The 22,889-nt window shown below is 41.1% G+C and overlaps 1 protein-coding gene across 8 annotated transcripts in view; it reads right to left on the bottom strand.

The window, feature by feature from the left end:
- DMD (dystrophin) overlaps nucleotides 1–22,889 on the bottom strand; it is a 1,921,612-nt gene that overhangs the window by 100,431 nt on the left and 1,798,292 nt on the right. For all 8 annotated transcript variants that reach the window (XM_041000021.1, XM_041000029.1, XM_041000033.1 and 5 more), the window contains one exon: nucleotides 256–330. In XM_041000021.1, coding sequence (XP_040855955.1) covers nucleotides 256–330 — 75 coding nt within the window. The remainder of the gene's footprint in view (nucleotides 1–255; nucleotides 331–22,889) is intronic.

Raw genomic sequence — 22,889 nt, 5'->3', positions numbered from 1 at the left:
CGAAAAGTATCCTTATCAATTTAGTTTCAGTAGCTGAGAAACACTAACAGGAATGCTCCGAACAAAATAACAAAACACTTTCGGTAAATACCACACCAAAGATACATTAAGAGAATGAAACATATGGTACAACAGGGCTTCTGTCGGCTATTTCTGCCCTCACCAAGCCAAGATGTCCTCAAACTCCCTCTTTTTTTTTTTTTTAAATAAGCAAACAGAGATTATGCAGGCATTTATGCATAGGTTGAGACTTACAGCAAAGGGCCTTCTGGAGTCTTCGGAGTTTCATGGCAGTCCTGTATGCTGAGAATCGGACATTATTCAGGTCAGCTGAGAAAAAAAGGGGCAAACAAAGATCATTTGTTATTTCATCAGGAAGCACCCACAAAAGCCCCTAATGATTTGCCAACCACAGCCACCACAAAAAATAGGCTAGGACAAAATCTTGCATCTATGCTCCAAGATTTGAGAGGTGGAATTCCGTTGATGTTGGGGAAAAGCAAAGATTTCCTTCTCCCTGGGACATTCAGGAGAGCTAAGTCCCAGAAGGAGGACAGTGGCAGCCACTGCTGGACATTCATCTGGTCTTTGTCCCCAAGGGGATAAAGCAGGACAGACACCTTTCCCCGCCCCCCCACCCCAGATCTGGGTCTACTGTATTGTCGTCACTGCACCAGAGGAAAGAGAACAAGGAATAATTGATCATACTGATAATAATACTGAAATCATATTAATAGCTATGCAGATGGTCAAGTGGCAACACATCTTCTGGTTACAAACACCAATACATGCTCTCAGTGAGAAACTAGGAAAATATAAAGCTGAGTAAACAAATCACTCATAATTCCACAATTCAAAGATATACAGTGTTAAGAGTTTCATTTTATTTTTTTATGTCCAAAATATGTGTATGCCTGTATATACGAAATGCATGGTAAGCTATAATTTGAATTTAAATAAATATTTTCATCTTTTTTTTTAAATTGACAATGTGTTATATAGTTCAGGTACAAGATATTTTGACATTTATATGCATTATCAAATGAATAAATCTAGCTAATTACCACATGTGCATTGCTTCATACTTATCATTTTTGAGCTGAGAACACTTAACATTAACTTTCTTAGCATTTTGCAATACAATATATAATTTTTAGCTATAGTCTTTATGCCATAGACTTATTCCTAATAACTGTAATTTTATATTCTTTATATTCTCAGGTGCAATCATTCTAATTTTCAACATGGAATCACAAGTGGACAATTTATGCTACTGTGGTTTCTACAGTCACCTGTCTAGCAAGCTATCTGGCAGGCAACTATATTTAGATGGTACCCTTATTCAAATCTACACAATACACAAGCCTTGCTATAGGCTGGGCCACATTTTTCTTTGCTAGCATTCTTGTGTATATATGTTTCAGGAATTTAGCTCCAAAAAAAAATCTCCTTGAAGATAAAAACCCCATCACCTACTTCCCTCTGTTTTTCCCAGCATTTCAATATACAGCTATTCTCTTAAAAAAAAAAAAAACTGGCCTAATCTGACTCTAGTTCTGATTGACAGACTGAATGAATAAATTAAAAAAGAATAAAAGAAAGAAAAAAGCATACTGCCAAACATGACTAACTACCACACTCACAAAACTAAATCTATTTTTTTTTACAAAACTAATTCTAATAGGGGTTTAGGAAATGGCAATTTAATTTAATCTGTATGCAAGTCACTTAGGTCAACAAGATTAGCTTTATGGTCTTGGAAGAGACTAAACAGCCTACACTTACAGTAGAAAGAAGAAAACAATATCCACAATTGCAACTATCTGCAGAATTAAACAAAGAACTGGCAAACTCATATATTGCTGAAGACACAGTGCACATGGAACTCACACATTATTAACGGAATTGTGAAACAGCGAAGTTGCAATAACCAATTTGGAAGATTCTTATGAAGTTGAACATACATCTTTCTTACGATGCAAGTAGTCTATTCCTTCATATTTCCCCCAAAGTAGTAAAAATATAGTCACAAAAAGATATGGAGATGTTTATAACACATACATGCATAATAGAACACTAGCCTGTTACTACTACAGCCTGTTACTCCACAATAATGGGAGCTAATACTTATAATACAACAATGTAAATCAATGTTAAAAAAAAAAAACAAACACCATAGAGGGGCCCAGCGTGGTGGCCTAGTGGCTAAAGTCCTCACCTTGAACGCACCAGGATCCCATATGGGCACCGGTTCTAATCCCAGCAGCCCCACTTCCCATCCAGCTCCCTGCTCATGGCCTGGGAAAGCGGTCAAGGATGGCCCAAAGCCTTGGGACCCTGCACCCATGTGGGAGAGCTCCTGGCTCCTGGCTTCAGATCGGCCCAGCATGAGCCGTTGTGGTCACTTGGGAAGTGAATCATTGGACGGAAAACCTTTCTGTCTCTGCTCCTCTCTGTACATCTGACTTTGCAATAAAAATAAATCTTAAACACACACACACACACACAACACTATAGAGTATTTGGTTTGCTTGCATGAAATCCTAAAACAAACTCACCTTTTAGTGAATTTAGATGGTAGCTTAGGGTAGGCTTAAGGTAACTGATCTCAAAGGCACACAAATATTCCCTATGGAAATGTTCCCTAAGTTGGTTGATAAGGTAATTACATTGTAAGGAGTTAAAGGAACTAACTTGTAGCTACAATTAGATCCCACCTAACATGAAAAGGGTGGAAGAAGCCACTTTCTCGCCAGAAGCTGTCTTTGGAAAACCAAAATACCACCTGCATTCTAGTTTCATCAGGAGAATAGCAGCTAACAGGCCATTAGGAGGAGTTGCCCTTGGCCTGTGATCTCCCCCCCACCCCCACCCCTCAGAACAGCCAGGAAGCAGCAACTCTGCCCTTCAGGGCAATTATCAAGGGAAAAGGAAGAAGTTTCCAATCACACTTTTCCAAATGGTTTTTGCTTTAAGCAAGCTAGATTACAGTTCTGGGCCTAATGAGTTTTGTCCCCACTGTTAGCTGCTGTTCTTTTCTCCCCAAAGCTGCAAGAAGACTCAACCCTCAAGGTTCTCTCTCAGAGTCACTACTGGTGATTACTGTGGCAAGAGGTTTCTGTCTTTAATAAATCTTGCTTTGCCCACCAATTTGTCCCTAAGGCATTGTTCTTTCATGGGTGTAAGAACCCAGGTTGCATCTTCTTTCTCCGTGTAACCACAGGAGTGTATGTGAATAGTCAAGATCTGGGTTAGCATTTTGGTGCAGCATGTTCAGCTGCCCCTTAGGATGCCCACATCCCATCCTGAATACCTGGTGTAAGCCCCAGGGCCTCTGCTTCCAATCTAGCTTCCTGCTAATACACACCCTGGGAGACAAAGGATGATGGCCCAAGTTCTTGGGTCCCTGCCACCCACATGGGAGACCCAGTCAGAGCTTCAGGCTGGCCCAGCCCTGGCTGTGGGTCCTTTGGGAATTGAACCAGCAGATGGAGGAGGATCCGTTTCTCTATCTCCACGATGCTATTGCTTTGCCTTTAGAATTAAAAAAAGAAGAAGAATTTAAAGGTGTTTAAGTTATGCTTTAATAAAGTAAATTTGAGAGTTTGAAAAACCCTCACGTGGAAAGTACAATATGATGTATGTATTTGTTAGCTAAAGTTACACCGTGACAACGGTCAGTTGCCTTAATCAGGAATGCACACTCCAGGGGTGGCTGGCTAGCAATTCATCAAAAAAGCTCACTCTAAAGGTGGCCACAGTAATAAGTTTCTCAGTTATATTTAGCTTCTATTACACCAGGGGTTTCATTAATTATCCTAATTAATGCTAGCTGGGCTTGTGTTGGTATTACTGGCTCGCAAACTAGGAGGACTGTTGAAAAAGGTTTACAAATACTCCCACCCTTACATTTACAGGATTTAAGAAGAATCTAGCAGGCCCTCCATCTTTAGAAATGGTGCCCTAGGCTGGATTCCAAAATGTTCGGGAGTGCTGCATTGGATTCCTAGTGGTCCGAATTTCAGATGACTAACAAATATTTGGGTGTGACAGAGCTTGCTCAGGGACAACTTTCATTGTCACCTGGCAGCCGTCGTCTACATCCCACCATGGGTGGCTACTAACACCTACCAAATGGATCTACGTGGGTCCTTGTTGGCCAAAGTGGTTTGGGAACAAACAGCATCAGCCTCTCAAGATTTTCAGAAATACAGAATCTAACTTCTTACCCAAATCTACAAATTAGGATCAACATTTTACCAAATTCCTCATGTAATTCACACGGACATCTATGCACAAGTTTCCTAACTGTCCACATTGATAGTGTCCTGTTCAGGGGCCAGCGTGTTGTCTCAATTGGCTAATCCTCTGCCTCCAAGTGCTGACATCGGTTCATGTCCTGGCTGCTCCACTTCCTTTCCAGCTACCTGGTCAAGGCCTGGGAAAACCCAAAGCCTTGTGACCCTGCAACTGCCTGGGAAACACAGAAAAAGCTCCTAGCTCCTGATCAGCTCAGCTCTGCCTGTTGCAGCCACTCTGGGAATGAACCAGCAGATGAAAGATCTTTCTGTCTCTCCCTCTAGCTCTGTAAATCTGCCTTTCAATTAAAATAATTTTAAAGAGTGTCTTGCTCCACATCACTAAACTTCAATCATAAGCTGTCTAAAAACTTGTTTTTTGTTTTTGTTTTTTTTTTATCTTTCTAAATTCCATTTTGTAGGCTTTGGACAGATTATTTCATGACCAATGAATGACCAGTTTAGACCAAAAACTCAGCTCAGGGATGTACTGGCTTATCTCCTGCTTATGATGAATGCAAATGAAGGCTATTAAATAAAAGCATCAAAGGGTGTCGTGAAAGGTTTGATTCACAGATTCCCTCGCAAGGATCTGGTTATCTGCTAAGTAAAACTGGGTTCCTCTAACTGCCCTGTATTCCCTCCTTTGTCTCTTTCCCTGAATCATCACTGTTTACCTTCTTGGGTGGTCTCAGCCAATTTACCGGAAAGTGGCAATAATCCTCTTAAGACTGGTGTTAACACCATTCACCAGTATGAGACTTTTGCTATGCTTGTTACTGCAGGGTTCTCATACATGCGTTCATAACTGAATCCTTCTGGCCCTTTACAGAATAGGTAGATACAGAGAAGCACACTTTTAATCAGACTGTCTTTCTCTTTAACAGTTCCTGGAAGTTTTCAAGGGCTGTCTCCAACGCTAAATTTTCTTCCAGTTACTTACACACAAATGTTATGATCTATATGTTAACCAAACATCTGCATAGAAAATATTGGCACGATATTTTTCTTTTCTCTCCCTTTCTTTTTAATTCTCCTCTTCAATGATCTCTTCATTCACAGGCTTAGTTTCTACTGCCTTCCTTTCATAAAACCAAGACTCCTTGCTTACAACCTCCAATCTGTTCCCTTGGCCCATTTTCCTGGCCCTATTCAGAACTTAGGTGTGGGAGGAAAATGGCCTAAATGAGATTAGAAGCTCCACCCAAGTGTCTTGGTTCATGTCAGGACCCAGAAGTGGGAGAGGCAGGAATGATGTGATTCTCTCAGGGTATGGATCACCGCAAAACAGCCGACAGCGCATCCAAACCGTTCTTGTTCTAGCAATGCTCACGGCTTCTCAAAGGCAGTTCACACTTTCCTGCCTTGAAGACTTGAAACTATGACACATCTGGCCTCTAGGTAATATTTTCTGACACTTCCCCAGTGCACTTCCAACCTGCTGAAGCAAACCAGCCTAGGACGACCACCAGCTTTCTATACGTGATAATCCAACTGTTCTCAAACAGTGCTTCAGGAACATGAGAACAAAGCAGCGTGGTGACCACTTCCTGTGCATTGTAAGGGTACGGAATCCACATGAACTGAGATTGCGGAGCTATCTACAATTCACAGCAGTGCTCTGGTGCCCTAAATGTCTTTCTTCCTCAAGGGAGTTCACTGCCTATGTTGTTCAAGTTTACATGTGTTGCTAGGCTCTGCAGCACCACTCCCTCTGGCTTACAGCTGGAACAGATAAGTCAGCCTTGTGAAAAGTGTGTAGGATGCACAGAATCCTCAGCACTCAAGACAGCTGCGAACAATGTGCCATTGTCCCAGGCTCAAACTGCAGATGATTGCACAGCTCAAGTATGCAAGGGGGTAGGGGGGGAAGCAAGCTAAGCCCCCCACCCTCCTGCCCCGTGGGAGGCTGGCCTCTACTTCCTCTGGGAGCTGGGTTTCCAGGACCTGGATCCAAGTTGTAATGAGCTCACTGGCTCTCCCAGCCGGAACTCAAGATGAGTGTGACTGTTCAAGAAACAAGTTACACCACGTTTCCATGGCAGCTGGCAGAAAGCAGAAGGATCAAAATGCTGAAGGCCACAGTCCTCTTCATAACTTGCAATGTTTTACCCAGAGCTGGTTCTAACCTAATAGCATCTAGCCTAAAAGCAGAGAAATCTAGACAGTGGAGGGCCAGGGGAAATTTGAAAACATCTACCCCCACAAGTTGGATTGCCAACCACTGAAGAGATGATCCATTCACTTTTTATTCTGAAGCATAAAACAATTAATCAGGCTTATTTTGTCCCCGCTCCCTTTGAACAGCCTATGGAGTTCTCAACTCTGGTAAATATTCCTGGAACAATTTTGACTTTCACTCTGTGGAAGGTAGTAACAAAATGTGTCGAATTCAGAAATAGAGGAAAAACAGGAGAAAACAAAAAACAAAAAAAGAGGAACAAAAGGAATGATCAAGTTTCAGTGAAACATACACATGTTGGACATGCTCTGGCAAAAATAGGCAAAACTACCTCAGCATGTTACAGTCATGGGAAAATGTAGGTGTTCTACAAAGAAAAACATCAAGCTCTTTCACAGTTCAATTTTACAACTAGTTTCTGCCTCTTGATAATACCATAATCTGCTATCCTTGCCTGAACTGAGATGCAGAGCCTGCAATAAGGAGTATTTCGGAACAGCTTCCCAGTGGCTTGTGGAGACTTGCTGGAAAGATCCAAAGCTTCCGTATGCTTATCTCTTAGGTAGAAAGAATAAAACTGACCTCATAAACATAATGAGTGCAGAGAAGCAGCCAGCTAGAGATTAACCTGCAGATATAACAGTGCTATGGCCTTTGTTTTTTCCCAACTCTATTGCCCAGAAAAAAACAAAACAAAACAAAACAAATCTCCCAAGTGATCATGAGTGATAGTAACATTGGGACAAAGTATGTATTTTTTAGTACAGCTCCGAACTCAGTGCTTGGCCCATTCAACTACTGCTGTATGTCAATCTTAATAATTTTCCAAATAAAACAAGCTTCCCACATCCTTCTAATTATAGGAGCAAGACAGACTGTAAAATATACTACGACGCATACATCTCTGATTCCCGAGCGTCACTCTTTCTAGAATACTCCAAGGAAAACCCTCTGTATGACAAGTACTATTTTGCTAGCTCAAAGTCATTAGAACAGACAAGAACCGTGGCTCTTAAACTAACACCTTCATGCAATTTTAAATAAACTTAGTAATTTAAATCGAGTTGGCTTGTAAACAAATGAAGCTACAATGTCCAGTCTTTGGAAGTTTGGAATTATTGCAGACTCTTGAAGAACAGATGAAATTTTGGGAATGTATCTTCAAAAAATTATTTGAGAAGAGGAACATGAACACACCATACTTGGCTCATAAGTTTTTAGATATAATTGAGATCTTTAAAAATCTGAACTCATTAAAACATCATCATCAATCAACATACAGCTTTACTTGAATCAGGGTAAAATAAATCCACACACAAATAAATAGGAATTACACATTCATACGTGCATGAACTACCAAAAGCCCAGTCTGCAAATTTGCAATTACTATCAAATTATGCTTCCAGATGTGAAATGCTATTACTTATTTGCCACCAGTGATTCCTTAAAACTCTTTCTCCAAATGAGGAAAAACGGTAAAGTAGGTGCAGTGACAGAAAACGTGCAAACTTTGTGAAGAAGAGAGCAAGTTATCATCCAAAAACTTTTTTTTTTTTGAGAAATTCAATTGTGAAATAAAAGAGTATAAAATCCCGGCTGAGGGCTGCTCCAGTCCTGCCTACTAGCTCCATCCCCTCACACTGCCTTCCCCAGCAAAATCTCACTACTTCTTAGCAACAGTGTGAAAGCTGAGATTCAAATTAGTTTTGCTCATTATTAGTTGCTGTGGTAAAAGGCGACTTCTGAAACAAATGGCCAATATTAAGGGGCTTTGAGAGCCTGCATGTCTTATGGGCCATTGCTGGGGCCTGGATTTTTCCCTCAGGTGAATTTTTAAAATTTTCTTTTTAATGTTGTTTACATAGTTGAGAGGGGCACACACCCATGTGAGTCTCTAATTAGGGTGGGGAGAGCCAAGGTATGCAGGAAGGTGGGTGCCACAAATGTTTCAGATTTTTCTCCTGTCTCTGAAGGGAAGGCAGATGAGTGGGATACTCCTTGCTGTCAAACTGTATCAGCACCCAGGGATGGAGACAATCATTTGATGACACCTTAGAGACCCCAATGTGGAGAAGAGCGTTCTGAGGGTGTCACGCCAGTGATTTTGACAATTCTGAGATGTCATTGGCTTCATTATATGAGGGATGATAAAATGCTTCCAAAGGTCTATTGGCTTGATCCAGTCCACCTTATGGCATCCACAGACCCAGGAACGTGTTGCAAAGCTTGGCCAGGAGAGTGATCCAATCTGACCTGCTTTCTTTCCATCCTCTAACAAGGCACTCTATGTCCTCTACCAGATTTGATGAGTTGGCTCTACGTTCCTCGGCAATTTAGTTGAAACTACAAGAACTACCCGAAAGTCTTTAGAGCCATAAACACAATTCACCCCACACACGGAAGCTTCCAGGCTACCTGCTGCTTCATGCTGACACAAGCCTGGGGCTTAAAGCTTGGGGAAATGTACAAGGAGACCAGGGATAGGGAAGTAAGACAGTGGCCAAAGAAAGGGAACACAGAGGAATCAAATGCCAAGTCAGCATACTGGAACAGTCTCGACCCTTTTCTTCACTTCCAATTCTTGAATTTGTTATTTAGCCTCTCATTTTCTTTTCAGTCAATTCATTCAAAAGCTTCTTCCACCTTAGTAGTGATGTATGTGTTGTTCTTATCTGCAGAAGAACTTAAATTTCAGCAAGGTATCTAGTCACTAAAGGGGCCCTCAGCTTCTGATAATCCATGCCATCTTTTGCATATTCGAACTGGAACCACACCAAACCAAGGCAAGTGCTTTCCTGCTGGTCTCCCTGCCAAACAGGTCATTGTCACTACCAGAACCACAGATACCAGTCTTTTTTGGCTCTTAACGTTTAGTCACTGCTTTCCTGTTATTTATAATCAACGTATAGGTAACTCAACTATTAACAGAAGTCACAGAACCACACAAATTTGTAAGTTTAGCCTGGTCTCTTTCGATTCTATTTTTAAATTGATTAATTAATCAACTTCCCCATCCTCTTTTCTCCAGCGAACATACATTCCCAGACTCTCTAGGGTACAGTCAGTTTAATTAAATTTTAACTTTTTATAATTAGACTGCTAAAACTGATCAAATGTGATTTGATTTTTATATTTCCATAAACTTGTCCACATAACCAAACTGACAGTTCACTTTTAAATCATTGCGTGCTTTCACTTGGTTGGACTGAAAAAAAAAATATATATATATATATCCTTGGTAATATGGCTGACACTACCTATTTCAAGCTTACTGTTTTCTCTCACAGAGAATCTGTGGAAAACCTACTTGAAAAATGAAAAATAGCAGTACATTTCCTCATCTGCTTTCATGCTAACCTGTTGTTTCTCCCTTGTCAATTGTACAAAGTCTTGACCACATTTTCCTCAATGCTAACATTTCTGCTTCGGCCTCGCTTTCTCACCTTCCCTATTTCTCCCATCTCATCTCCTCAAAATTTCAACATAACGGATGTTTCTCCAAAAGCTCCCATCTCTTTCAATTACTTTTCCCGTAAACACAGACCAGAGGTCACAAACTGCTGTGCTATCTCCACACCTGGTTTTTGATTTCTGTTGTGAGTAGGTAGGTTTGCCACACATTTTGGTTTTTTTTTAAATTGCCTAGCATTTCTGGAATAACCAGAAGTCCCCATCTTAGGGATCCAAAGCCCTCTAGGCCAACAGCCCAAGCAGAGCTCCTTTCAGCCCTAACAGAAGCCTCTGGGTAGATCCAGTTCCCACCCCACTACCTTCAGGGCTTTCAGTGTCTAGCAGGCTCCAGGAGGCATTGCTTCATCACTTCCTGCCTCAGCCAGACCTCTGTTTCCCTAAAAAGGTTTCTCCGCTTACCACACACTTACACCTTTTTTGCTTTTTTCAGGTCCATTTGAAAGCTCTTACCATGGAGTCCTTCCAACAGCTAGCTGTTATCTGGCTTTCACTCAAATTACTATATGGAAACAGTTGTTACAGGGTTTTCTACAATCTTTCCAGCTATTAAATCTCTAGACTCCACCCTTACTAATGCGTTCAAACAAAATGAGTGCCACCAAAAATATTGCTTCAATGCACTTCCTTTGCCAATACAAGAACAGATGGGAAGACAAACTAAAACCCGGTCTCCTGACGATATTTCACTAAGTGACAATTACTTACACATTTAAAGTCATCAGTTAACATTTATTGAACAACTTATTGTGGGCTTTATTGCATACTATTCTCAGGGGTCAGAAAGTCCAGCTTCTGAAATACTGAGGAAAATGAAAGCTTTTCTCTTCATAGGAACAAATCACATATCCTGGGTGTCTGTGATTCATCAAGCAATATACACACGTAAAACTCTGGCTAGGCCAATGTTAAAAGCAGAGGTAGACAATGTTTCAAGTGGTAACAGCAGATTTGACTCAGGACTACCACAACAGAGGAAAAGAGCACAGTATAGAATGGGGCCCAGCTCTAAACCCAGCATGTGCAAATGGACATTCACTGCCCAAGGGCAGGGGTGAGGACTGGTCCCTAGAAAGTCACTAAGAGGAAGCAATGGGGCAAAGGAGGGCTTTGGGGTAAAGTCACCTAACAATTCTTAATAAATGAGACATCTAAGGTGCTTCGATAATAAGAATGGGAGTTTCTGGCTCACAGGAGTTTTGCTAAAACTGGAGTTTACAAGGAAATACAATCATAAGCTTATGTGGAAGTTCAAGAACCTAATTAATGTTGCGTGCAACACAGATTATTTGTCATGGGCATACTAATGTACACACACACACATATTGGAACGGACTTTACGAAGTTGCGAAACATGGAATTAAAGGAATGAAATTTCTTTCAGTACGACCCATTAAATCCAAGCACAAGTTTTCCATCATGTATCTCCCATGAACATTCAGAAGTCACCTTACATAATACGAACAGACTTGGAATGGAGAAAGAACAAAAGGATCAAAACAGAACATTTATCACGGAGAAAAGATGATGCAGGCATACTTAATTGTGGCAAATACTACAGGCTGGTTCACTCAACACACATTCCACATTCTTTCCCCCAGCTTCCTTCTATTACAAAGGATGGAGGATGTTAACTCGCTAAACCAGCCAAGGGGAACCAAGTGGCTAGAGTTTTGGTCAATGCTTGAGAAGACAATGCAAGTTCAAGACAAAGAGCTTCAGAAGCAAAAGTTCTTCCTTTTTCCTACACTCATCTTGGAGTCATAAAGTTAAGTACCACTCACTACAAATAATACGTAGACAGAACTTCAGGCCTCTAATGGCATCCTAGAAATTACTGCTCAAAACTGCCTGTATCTAGACTTCATCATACAAAAAAATCAATGTCTATATTTAAGATATACTTGACCATATGTTTTACCAAATGCAGCCCATTCCATTTCTAGTTGATACATTAACTGAACTACAAAGAACAGAATGTAGATGACTGAAAATATAGAGTATCACTTATCTCCTGCAATCCCCATTGGAGTAGAGAAATAAAGTTGGCAGTAAGACAATGGTATGTCAGAGTTCTTCATTCGTATTACCACATGGCGTCACTCACACGGGGCAGATTGGCAGTTAATGTTTAAAACAATTTTATAATAGCCAATTTAGGGAGCAAGTGTTTGGCTCAGTGCTTAAACCACTGCTTGGAACACTTGAATTCCATACAGTGGCTGGGTTTAAGTCTCACAACTGCTCCTGATACAACTTCCTGCCAATATGTACTATGAGAGACAGTAGGTGATGGCTCAAGTCCTTGGATTTCTGCCACTGATGTGGCAAATTCCATTTGAGTTCCCAGTTCCTGGTTTCCATCTTGACCCAACCCTGGCTAATGTCAGCATTCTGGAAGTAAACCAATATACAGATTGCTTTCTCTATCCTTCTGCCTTTCATATAAATGAAACAGTAAAATAACACAGGCTTCATATGAGTACAATAGTCTTCTAGACATGAACAGAAATGTACTGTTCAGCTAATTGTTTTGAATGAGATGTTCACAAGTCAGATTCTGCCCATATACAGGAATTACAATTTTAAAATTTAAGTTTTTTCTCTCGAAATTGTCTTCCTTGTAGACACTGAAAACAGTTTTCATTAACTCTATAAATAGGTTCAGATCTTTGTCTCTTCACTGGTCTAAAATCTGGAAGCCAACTAGCATGTTTCCTCACTCCAGAGTCTTGAATTATTTTTCAACCTTCAACTATTTATACATAAGACGCAAAGCAAGACACTTAGGTACCCTCATCTAATTTATGAGTTTTAGGTTCTGATTGGAAAGGATCTGTATCCTCTCTCCGGTCCTCTTGTTCTGAACACCTACAGGCTTTCATTCATCCTCCCCTCCGCGCCATCTTCACAAATAAAGTGGATGCCAATAGTAACATGAGTGTTAAATCTGACCTTAAGTACCATGGAGAAAGCATATTAGCCATCTTGCAAAACAGCCTTTTGAAACCATCTCTGCCTTAGGCTGGCACTTACCCTGTAATCTTATTAGGAAAAACAAACTGCTGCAGTTATGGAGAAGTGGAAGAAAATCTGCTGACTCTTTCAGCACAAATCATTAGTCCAACACAGCAACACGGCACACATTTCAAGACACTCAATCAGGCTCACAGGCACATGCACTCATTCCTCCGTGAGCTACACTCCAGTGGGGAGGACAACAGTGGACATGAATCAAACTCTCATGGATCCAGAAGCCCGGGTGTGGCGTAACATGGAGAAAATTGAAGCCACTGACAATGTTTTGTGAGTGTTATGTGTTCATTTATTTTTTTCTAACAGCTAGATACTAACAATTGAATCCTACTAAAGACATGTTTTGCAATCTGCCTTTTAAAAAAGACCACACAGCAGCTTAGTTCTAATAAAACTGATCAATGCCACAGCTGCTTCCTAAGATACTCGACTGTCCTGTCCAACCACACAGACCAAGGTGCTTTACTAAACGACGCCTCAAGGTCCCAGGTCTACCTCTCTCCGTCTCTGGACAAAACACCCAAGTCTAGAACCAAAATGTTGAGTGTTGTTGGGAAAAGATTTCTCTAACATCTCAAAAAAACATCTTGGACACCGTTTGACCTAAAGCATGGCCTGTCTCCCTCGATGAATTGGAGGGCTCAGTCCCAGAAAGAGGTGGCCTCCGGTTCCTGTGTTTACCTCATGGATGGCCTTGAAATCACAGGAGGGAGGTGCACCCCTTTCCCTTTCAACGACAAGGTCTAGCCCTGTCCCCTCTGTTGCACTGCCTTCTCACAGCAAGGAAGAACCAATCCCCCTTTCTCTAGGTCTTTTTTTTTTTAACAGTTATTTTTTTATTGTAAAGTCAGATTTACAGAGAGGAGAGATACAAAATCATCTTCCTTCTGCTGGTTCACTTTCCAAGTGGCTGCAAAGCCCAGAGCTGAGCCAATCTGAAGCTAGAAGAAGGAACTTCTTCCAGGTCTGCCACACTGATCCCAAGGCTTGGGGCTGAGGCCCATCCTCTACTGCTTTCTCAAGCCACAAGCAGGAAGCTGGATGTGAAGTGGAGCTGCCAGGATTAGAACAGGCGCCCATATGGGATCCCGGCGCGTCGAGGACTTAAGTCACTAGGCTACCACACTGGGCCTTACCTCTTGGTTCCTCCCTCCTCTCTCTGTTTTCTGACACTCAACGATATACCTATTAATCCCTGCAATTCTACACAAGGAAACCTGTATTGAAGCCCAAAGCACTAAAATGTAGGGGAGTGCTGCTTCAGTCCTGAAACAAAAAAGAAATATTTTAAAGGCAGAGTAAGTGAAATATCTTCCACCTGTCGGTTCATTCCCACAAATGTCCCTTACAGCCTTGGACTGAGCGTGGTCAAAGACGGGCGCTGGGAAGTCCACCTGGGTAGGTTATAGGGGCCCAAGCACGTGGATTATCATTTGCTGCCTCCCAGTACATTAGCAGGAAGCAGGATGGGAAGTGGAATACAGGGAACTCAATCAACACTCCAATATGGCAGGCAGGTGTCTGAAGCAGCAGCTTGATTGGCTGTGCCACAATATTCTTCCCTACTTTAGCTGTTTTCATCACCAAGTATTCCTTATAAAGTCTAGGAGGAAAAGTACAAGCAGCAGGTGTGCTGATGGAAGCAAGCATGCCAACACTCACTGAGTGCCAAAGGGCAGATACTGTACGCACCTATTAATATCGAGTCATCACAACACGAGTTCTGTGTCAGCTGCTTCATTACAGATAAATGAAATGAGGCTCAGAAATGCTCAGTAACCTCCCCAGGTTTATATCCAAAAAGCTGGGATCCAAGGCCAAAACCTTCTGACACTCAAAAGCCTTCCATGGCTTCCCCATGACTCTGTTAGACACAATGTGTCTTCGTGCAGCATGCTTATTGTAAATTCAGTATAAGCAGGAATCATGAGCCAGGGCAGGGAGCAGAGCATGACGGGGGCTGGGGAAGCTCAGCCAGTACAGCAGCTTCTGCATGAATGAAAACCAGGAGACCAGTGCAGGAAGCAGGCTGCTCAGCAGCATGGCAGGATGACCAGGAAAGCAACTAGCATACTGGGAGGGAAGGTTTATCCAAAGAAAATCCCCATCATTCTATTCACATAGGGCAGAGCCTCAGGTGCTCTGGGGGTTACCTAACAGTCTGCGACTTGGAGACCTAATCACCATTTTGAAGACATTTTAGTTCAAGTTGTAAGCATGCATCTAACTTAGAACTAAACTTTTGGAACACAGCGGAGGGTAGGTGCAACAAGGCCCGATTCTTGCCTCAGGACAGGGATTGTGGGGCCTGCTGACTGCTGAGGGATGCAAGGGTTACTGCACTAAAAGAAACTTCTTTCTTCTGGGGCATCCTATGGGGAGGGGCAATATACATACTCCCACACACACTCACGCACACAGCAGTGCTTTAAAAGAAGAGTTTATTGTATAAACTAATTTGATGGTAAGGATGAATGCACTCCCTTTGAGAATCACTAAACACTTCCTGTCGGCCATCATACAGGCACAGACCCCCAACATGGCATGTGCACAGTAGTAAGCACTGCCCACAAAATATGTGAAGACCCCATCTATCATTCTGCATTAAATGCATCTTTTTAAATAAGGAGAGGAAACACACAGTAGTTTAAAACGAGGACTCTCTACATGTGCATCGGCTAAAGGAGAAAGCCCTCAGTCCCTCACGCTGGGCTCCTTAGTCAAGCAGGAGCAAAACAGGACAAGCCAAGTCTTTCTGTCCCCAAGCAGCAGGCCTCCTCTGGCAGAGACCCAGAATCAAGTACAAAAACTCATTCTAAGTGGGCCTGCAGACTTCGTTCTGCATCTTCAGGGCCCCTAATCATTACGCACTGAAACAGAGAGCTCGCGGGCTTCTTTCAGCTGGACAAGGAGCTGTCTGCCAAACGAACTTTCCCAGAAGCAAGCCGAGTTTCTTTCCCACCCCACCCTGCCCCAACAGAGTCATTTCTGGACTTCACAATCTTGTTAAGATTTAGCTCTGTCCAAACCACCCTGGCACCCTGAACCCCGAGTAGCCTGAAGCAGGCTCTGCTATGAGGAAATGGAGGCAGGATGGGGGCACTGCCGCTGAAGGGCCGGAGCGAAAGCACCAGATCCCGGACACTCCCTTCGATGTGCCCGCGCACACAATCACTAACCCCCTTGGTACTTCTCAAGATAAACGACACTTTTTTGGTTTCTTTCTTCTAATTATTTATTTTTAACTGGCATAGAAAAAATACACGTTTCCAAGGGTACAGCATGGTACCCTGACACATGTATGTATACACTGTGCAATGCTCAGATAAATTTACCTACTGCCTCATACATCACTTCCTTATGGTATACATGCTCAAATCCCTTTTTCTAGCATTAATATATATTATATAATATCTATATATTATGTATCTTTGTAGTATCTATATACAACCATATAGTTGTACAGCTATACCTAAATATATCTAAATATAGACATGCATGATAAAGCTATGTGTAGAGATATATCTAAGTATAGCTATACCTATTTCTATTTCAATGCAGATATATAAATATCTGAATATATAGATATCTAAATATAGATACAGATAGATGACAAATTGTCTATTAGTCACCCTTTTGTGTAGAATGTCAAGACCTTTTTTTATTATCTAACCAAACGGGGTCTTCAAAAAGAACAGGAATAGGCATCGTCATTGTGGTAGAGTGGGTGAAACACTTCTTAGGGTGCTGGCAGCCCATATCAGGGTGCTTCTCCATGTCCTGGCTCTTGGCTTTGGCCCACCTCAGCTGTGGCTGGTGCAAAGCTTAGGAGAATGAACCAGTAGACTCAAAAGCCTCTCTCTCTCTCTCTGTCTCTCTCTCTCTCTCTCTTTCTCCCTCCCTCCCTCCTCCAACACTGACTTTCAATAATCAATCCTTAAAAGGTACATAATGTTTATAGAAATGGGCATTACAGAAAAAAACTATACATGAATTTCAATTTTTAAGCTTCTATTTGAATTACATTTTGCATCACTTTTTAAAGTCTTTTAAGTCATTCGAACCAGCTAGCATTTATCAAGCGTGGGTCAGTTACTTATCCACTTTGATCTGAAGACCACAAGTAGCTCATTTTTTAAACTTCCTATATTTCTGAGTTTTGTCAATAAAAATATTAACAGTTTTCCACAGAACAATTCACAAAACTTGTTATTCTATAAGAGAAAGAGCATTATTACAGTAATATGTAAGTAACACCCAAGAACAAAATATTACATCTATTATGCCCTCAATGTATTTAAAACAAACAAAAAAAAAGCATGTTTCACCACAGGCAGAAAGAATCCCAAGCGACATATTATTAATTGCTTCTGGGGAATCAAAGGAAACATTGCTTTTCTGACAGACGTTTCTCTTGTTTTAATTTAAAAATCATTTGAAAGTAAAGTGACAGAGAAAGAGGGAGAAGAGCAGGTCTCTACTCCCTCAAGGACAGCAACACCTGGGGCCGGGCCGAGTGGAAGCCAGGGGCCAATGGCACCATCCCATGGGAGGCTCAAATACTCGAGTCACCATTCAGTGAACCTGATGATCTGACACAGGATCTGAACAATTTCAAGTGTGGAGGTCACAGGGGCTTCTGGGCAATAGGGAAGACCCAGCAATAAGGAAATTCTTTCTGGTGGAAAAGCCCCCAGCCAGCAGCACCCTGCCTCAGTGATACATCTCCCAGACTGGAAGGCAAGTTGCAGCAGTTGGCAGCTTCCAGCTCATCTGAGGTCCCACTGCTCCCCTGCAGTCTATTTTCATATATCTGACTCTACTCACCCCTTCTAGTGGTGTAATATTACTGGTAAAGTCTCCATGCCCATGACACTGAGGCTCCATCAGCAACTTCCTGCGATACCAAGTGGTGGCGGGAATTGTTGCACCACAACACTCACTCTGAGACTTAACTCTGTAGGACTTTTTGATATTTCATCTATTCAAATTATGTGTACATATTACTTCATTTCAAATTTTTGGCTTCACTCACTGTGTTCTAGGAAAATATTACAGTACAAAGGACAAAGTAATAGAAAAGACAATCATGGGCTGCATTTATGACTTTATGATAACAGTGTCAATAGCTATTATTTAGTGGGTACTTACTACATGTTGATCCTAAATACATCAACCTTCTTAGAATCACCTCCCATTTGGGCATCACTTTCTCAATCCCATTTTGCAAGAACATCAAAGATCAAAGGATTAAAACTCAATCCTTTGACCCTCTTATTCTACAATTTAAGAATTACAAGGTTCCTCAGTTTGTCTTTAATTTATCTGATTTGCAGAGAGGGGGATATGGAGACAGAGATACATTTCACAACCATTAGCTCATTCCCTCAAAGTCCACAAAAACCAGTGCTGAAGCTCCAGGCAGAAGTTGAGAAGTCACTCCTGCTAGCCCATATAAGTGGCAAGGACTCAAGGACTTGAAGCACCCATCACATGCTGCCTTCTACCTGGCTGTGAATTCACTGAAACAAGGCACTGAGCCAAGGCTCAAATCCAGGGAGCCTGAGAAGGGATGCAGGAACTTCAATCATCAAACCAAATGGAGCAACCCTCTCCCCACTCCGACTTCGGTTTCTTCATTTAAAAAAAAAAAAAAGGTTTATTTTTTTAATGGGAAATGCAGACGCACAGAGGAGAGAGAAAGGAAGATCTTCCATCCAATGATTCACTCCCCAAGCAGTCACAACAGCCAGAGCCGAGCTAATCCAAAACCAGGAGCCAGGGGCCTTTTTCCAAGTCTCCCATGCGGGTGCAGGGTCCCAAGGCTTTGGGCTGAGCTCCACTGCTTTCTGAGGTCCCAAGCAAGGAGCTGGATGGGAATGCGGGGCTGCTGGGACACGAACCGGCGCCCACATGGGATCACAGCACATGCAAGGTGAGGACTTCAGCCACTAGGCTACCACACTGGGTCCAATTTCTTCATTTTTAAATGGAACAATAGCACCTGTTCCCAGGGTTGTGGCAAGAGTAAAGTAGATATTGTTATATACTGTAGGCTCCAAAGAAAGGATGTATCCAGGATATATGTTGTGCTTCTTTGGAAAAAGGAGGAGTATTCTGCTTCCAGTACTTCATGTGATAAGGCACAATAAAAATGCAAGCAATCTATCATGTTGACGGCTCTTAAATCTTTCTTCCTTTCCCCTTTTCCAATGTCTGGAGGGTATTTCCTCTTCAAAAAGCCACTGTCACCTCCCAGGAAGAAAGTATAGCTCAAGGGCTAAATTGCTGGTTTAGGAGTTAAAAGTCCATTTAAATCCCAGCTATGCTAGAGGAACAAATTACCTATTTTCTCTGAGCTTTCGCTACACAATATAGATAATAATGTACTTCACAGGGCTTTTGAGAGGATTAATAAGAGATACATGTTTATACTATGATGTAATTTACGCATTTATGAGCTGCCAAAAATAAATGTGTCCAAGAAAATGAACTACAAATAAATCCACAAATCCATACATCAATAAAATTCAGATTTATTTCCTACCTCCCAAATCAATCTGCAATTACTTGTTTTGCACAAGGGGATCACCCACCACTCTCTTTTTCTAAGACTTCAATGTGGAAAGGCATGCTGCAGCTCTCCCCTTTTCTTTAGAACCCACCCACTGTCCTGTCACTTCCTTCAGACAATTCTACTTTGGTTCAAAGAAAACCCCTTCTAAAATCATGCTCCCTCTTGTTTCTCCCACTGTTCTCCCAAGGCTCCCTCGTCTCACTTGCCACACACAAATAAGAAAACCTGCCCTCTTCCCCAACATCCTGAAATCGCCCCATGCAATTTCCATTCCTAGTACAGAGCAGTCTTCAGCTTTCTCTTCTAAAGATTCAATAATGGTCTCCCATGACCAAAGTTTCTGCAATTTAAGTCAGGGTTTTTTTTTAAAGCTTTTTAATTTTAATTTTTTTGAAAGGCAAAATAAAAGGAAGAGGAAGATACCGGAAGAAGGGAGGGAAGTAGGAAGGGAGGGAGGGAGCAGGTGAGAGGGAGAGAAAGGAAGGGAACTAGGGAGAGAGAGAGACAGATAAACAAGGAAAATATCTTTCATCTAGTCATTCATTCCCCAAACGCCCCTAACAGAGTTAAGCCAGGCTGAAGTCTAAAGCCTGGAACTCTACTGGGACCTCCCACGTGGGTGGCAGATAGCCAAGTGCTTGACCTGCTGCTTCCTAGATGGCATTAGCAGGAAACTGGATTGGAAGCAGAGGTGCAGTTAGATTCCAGGCTCTCAGATGCAGGTGTTCCCAGTGTTGTTCAACCTACCACAAGTCACTTAATTTACCCCAATGAAACCAAATCTAATTTTGCTTTGAAATCTTCAATGGCTTGCAAACCAAGCCAGTCTTCTCTCAGTCATACCTTTCTCTGTGCTGGTACAATTTCTGGAATATCCTGGCCTTACATTTTACTTTACCTACTACAAAATTCCTTCCTAGAAACCTGCTTTGTTCTATTCTACAAATAACTTTTCCTAAGGATCTAACCAACATGGCTCCTGCTAACTATATTAAGACTCCGTGTACTTATGTTAAACTTATTTAAGGTATAATCTTCTCACATTTCTTAGATGTTTGATATGTATCAATTATTCTTCAAAGGATCTTTTGTGATGCTAGCAAAAGATTTTAAAGAATTGTTATGTAACAGATAATAGGAAGTAAGGTTTCTGTGTACATAAAATTTAGCTTCTAAACCTTCAGCCATTCTAAGTTAGCCCTAAGAAGCAAAATCTGTGTGTGTGGGCGTTAACAAACTGTAACATCAGCAACAGAAGGAAGGAAAATAACATGGCTCTTGTTTGGGTTCCAAAGGTAGAAACTACTTAGAATCACTTAAGCATTCTCTGATCGGCCTCTTACTGACCAGGAATTTGATCACATCATACATAAGGTCCACTTCATGTCCAGGGTCACACAACTATATGACAGGGATCATTCATTATGTTTCTCTGTATTTAGTGAAAGGTTCTAATATTAGTGCTCCTTATTTATGGGATAAAAGAACTAATCAATGGCTCCTGGGACCTATAAATGTAAACTAATTTCATCTTGCTCCTTGGTTAGTATATTGAAATGTAAAGATACAGTGCAGTATGCACCTCTACTCCAAAATAAAAGGAGGACTCCCAATGAAACTGTTAACTATATCTTGATAATAGGATGCTGGACTTTCTACCATTGTCTATACCTACGATGAATGTCAGGATACACTGAAATAGCAGAATAATGGACTGTGACTGCTGCTGAGGGACTATACGATTGTTATAGGGGAAACCAGTGGCGGGGCGGGAGGGGAAGGAGAGTAAACCTGAGCCTATGGAACTTTTTTTAAAAAGTCTTCATAGTTCCAGAAGAATCAAGCCATCTTCTTCCTCCATTCATAATGGAATAGCCCTTTATTAAGAGTACTGTACTTTACAGCTCTAGATACTCTGCCTTAAAAAAAATGTAGAGCAACTGGAGCTGGTACAGAGAATAATAAAATCTAATGGGTGAGTAATAGGCCTGCTGAGGATGGATAAAAAGATTTGGCTTGTTTGATAAAGCAAAGGAATCAAAAACCGTGTTGATGTAATCAAGAGTCTCTTGTCACCAAGAGTCCTTCAATACAGGAAGAAAATGCTTGCATTATACCAGAAAAGTGTGCAAGCACTTTGCTCGGTTAAATTCATTTTGCTTTTGCATTATTCTAAAAAGCAAAAACACCCAACACACACTTAAAAGAAAATGCTCCACGGTGACTAGTAATCAAAGATACACAAATAATAATAATTCCATGGTTTTTATTTTCCCTATTACAATAGCAAAAGTAAAAACAATGCCCATGCTGGCATGGGCACTTTCATATATTAAGAGTGTAATGGGTATAACCTTTAAGAGAGCTTCAAGCCATATATACCAGGAAGCTTGAAAACATTAATCCCCTTGGCCTTAGGGATTGCACTTCTAGGAATCAAACATGGGAAGGCTTTATGCACAAAAATGTTCAAGTTTACTTAGCACAGGGAAAAAAAAAACTAGGAACAACTGTGGAAATAATTACCAGCTGCAGATTCTGGAACTGCATCTTGGCCAGGAAGTGCAAGTGAAATAAAAAGCTACAAGTCGTAACAGACAGCATAAAAACCTTGAAAATGCTAAGCAGAGTCACAAACGTTTTAAGATGAATGATATCCTTGGTCACTGGGTCTCTCCAAGAGTTAAAGTGAAATGAATGGATCCTTGCATATTAATTATAAAAATTAACTCAGACTCATCTACCATGAAAGTTGAGTTTTGATCAAACTTGTTTGCTAAAGTTTTCCTGTAATATCTAAAAATATTTCAAAGACTCAGGATGTTATTTGGTCAAAGAAATGTTCAATTTAAGACAGAAAACTGATCACCTACATCCACCAACTATACTTAACACAGGATGAACATTACTGATGATTCTGCTAAAGACTGCCTGCCTATTTTGGACTCCACTGACTTTATTCGTTAACATCACCTGCACATAAGGAGCTTGCTAAACAGACACATCTTAGCACTTTGCGTTCTTAAGAAGCCTGTTTCCAACAAGCCTTCAAATCAGATATATTTCCCATAAATTCAATACCAATTTGAAATTTGTCATTAATTTTCAAATGGTTAAAAAATAAAAGATGTATGACATTTGGCAGATAATATGGTATGCAGTATTTTAAATATTAGCTCAAAGAAATATGTAAAACTGCAGGAACAGACAAGAAGCAATCCTAAAAAGCAAATGATGGTTATTACTGAGTACTGAGATGGGAGATGATTTTATTTTCCTTATATATGTATAGTTCAACTCAATTAAAAAAATGAATATATACCAGAGT

The sequence above is a fragment of the Ochotona curzoniae genome, unplaced genomic scaffold, assembly GCF_017591425.1.
Source record: "Ochotona curzoniae isolate NIBS_2020 unplaced genomic scaffold, NIBS_Ocur_1.0 contig_1274, whole genome shotgun sequence".
NCBI lineage: Eukaryota > Metazoa > Chordata > Mammalia > Lagomorpha > Ochotonidae > Ochotona > Ochotona curzoniae.
Note: the sequence above shows the minus strand (reverse complement) of the source record. Positions and strands in the feature narration are given on the sequence as shown.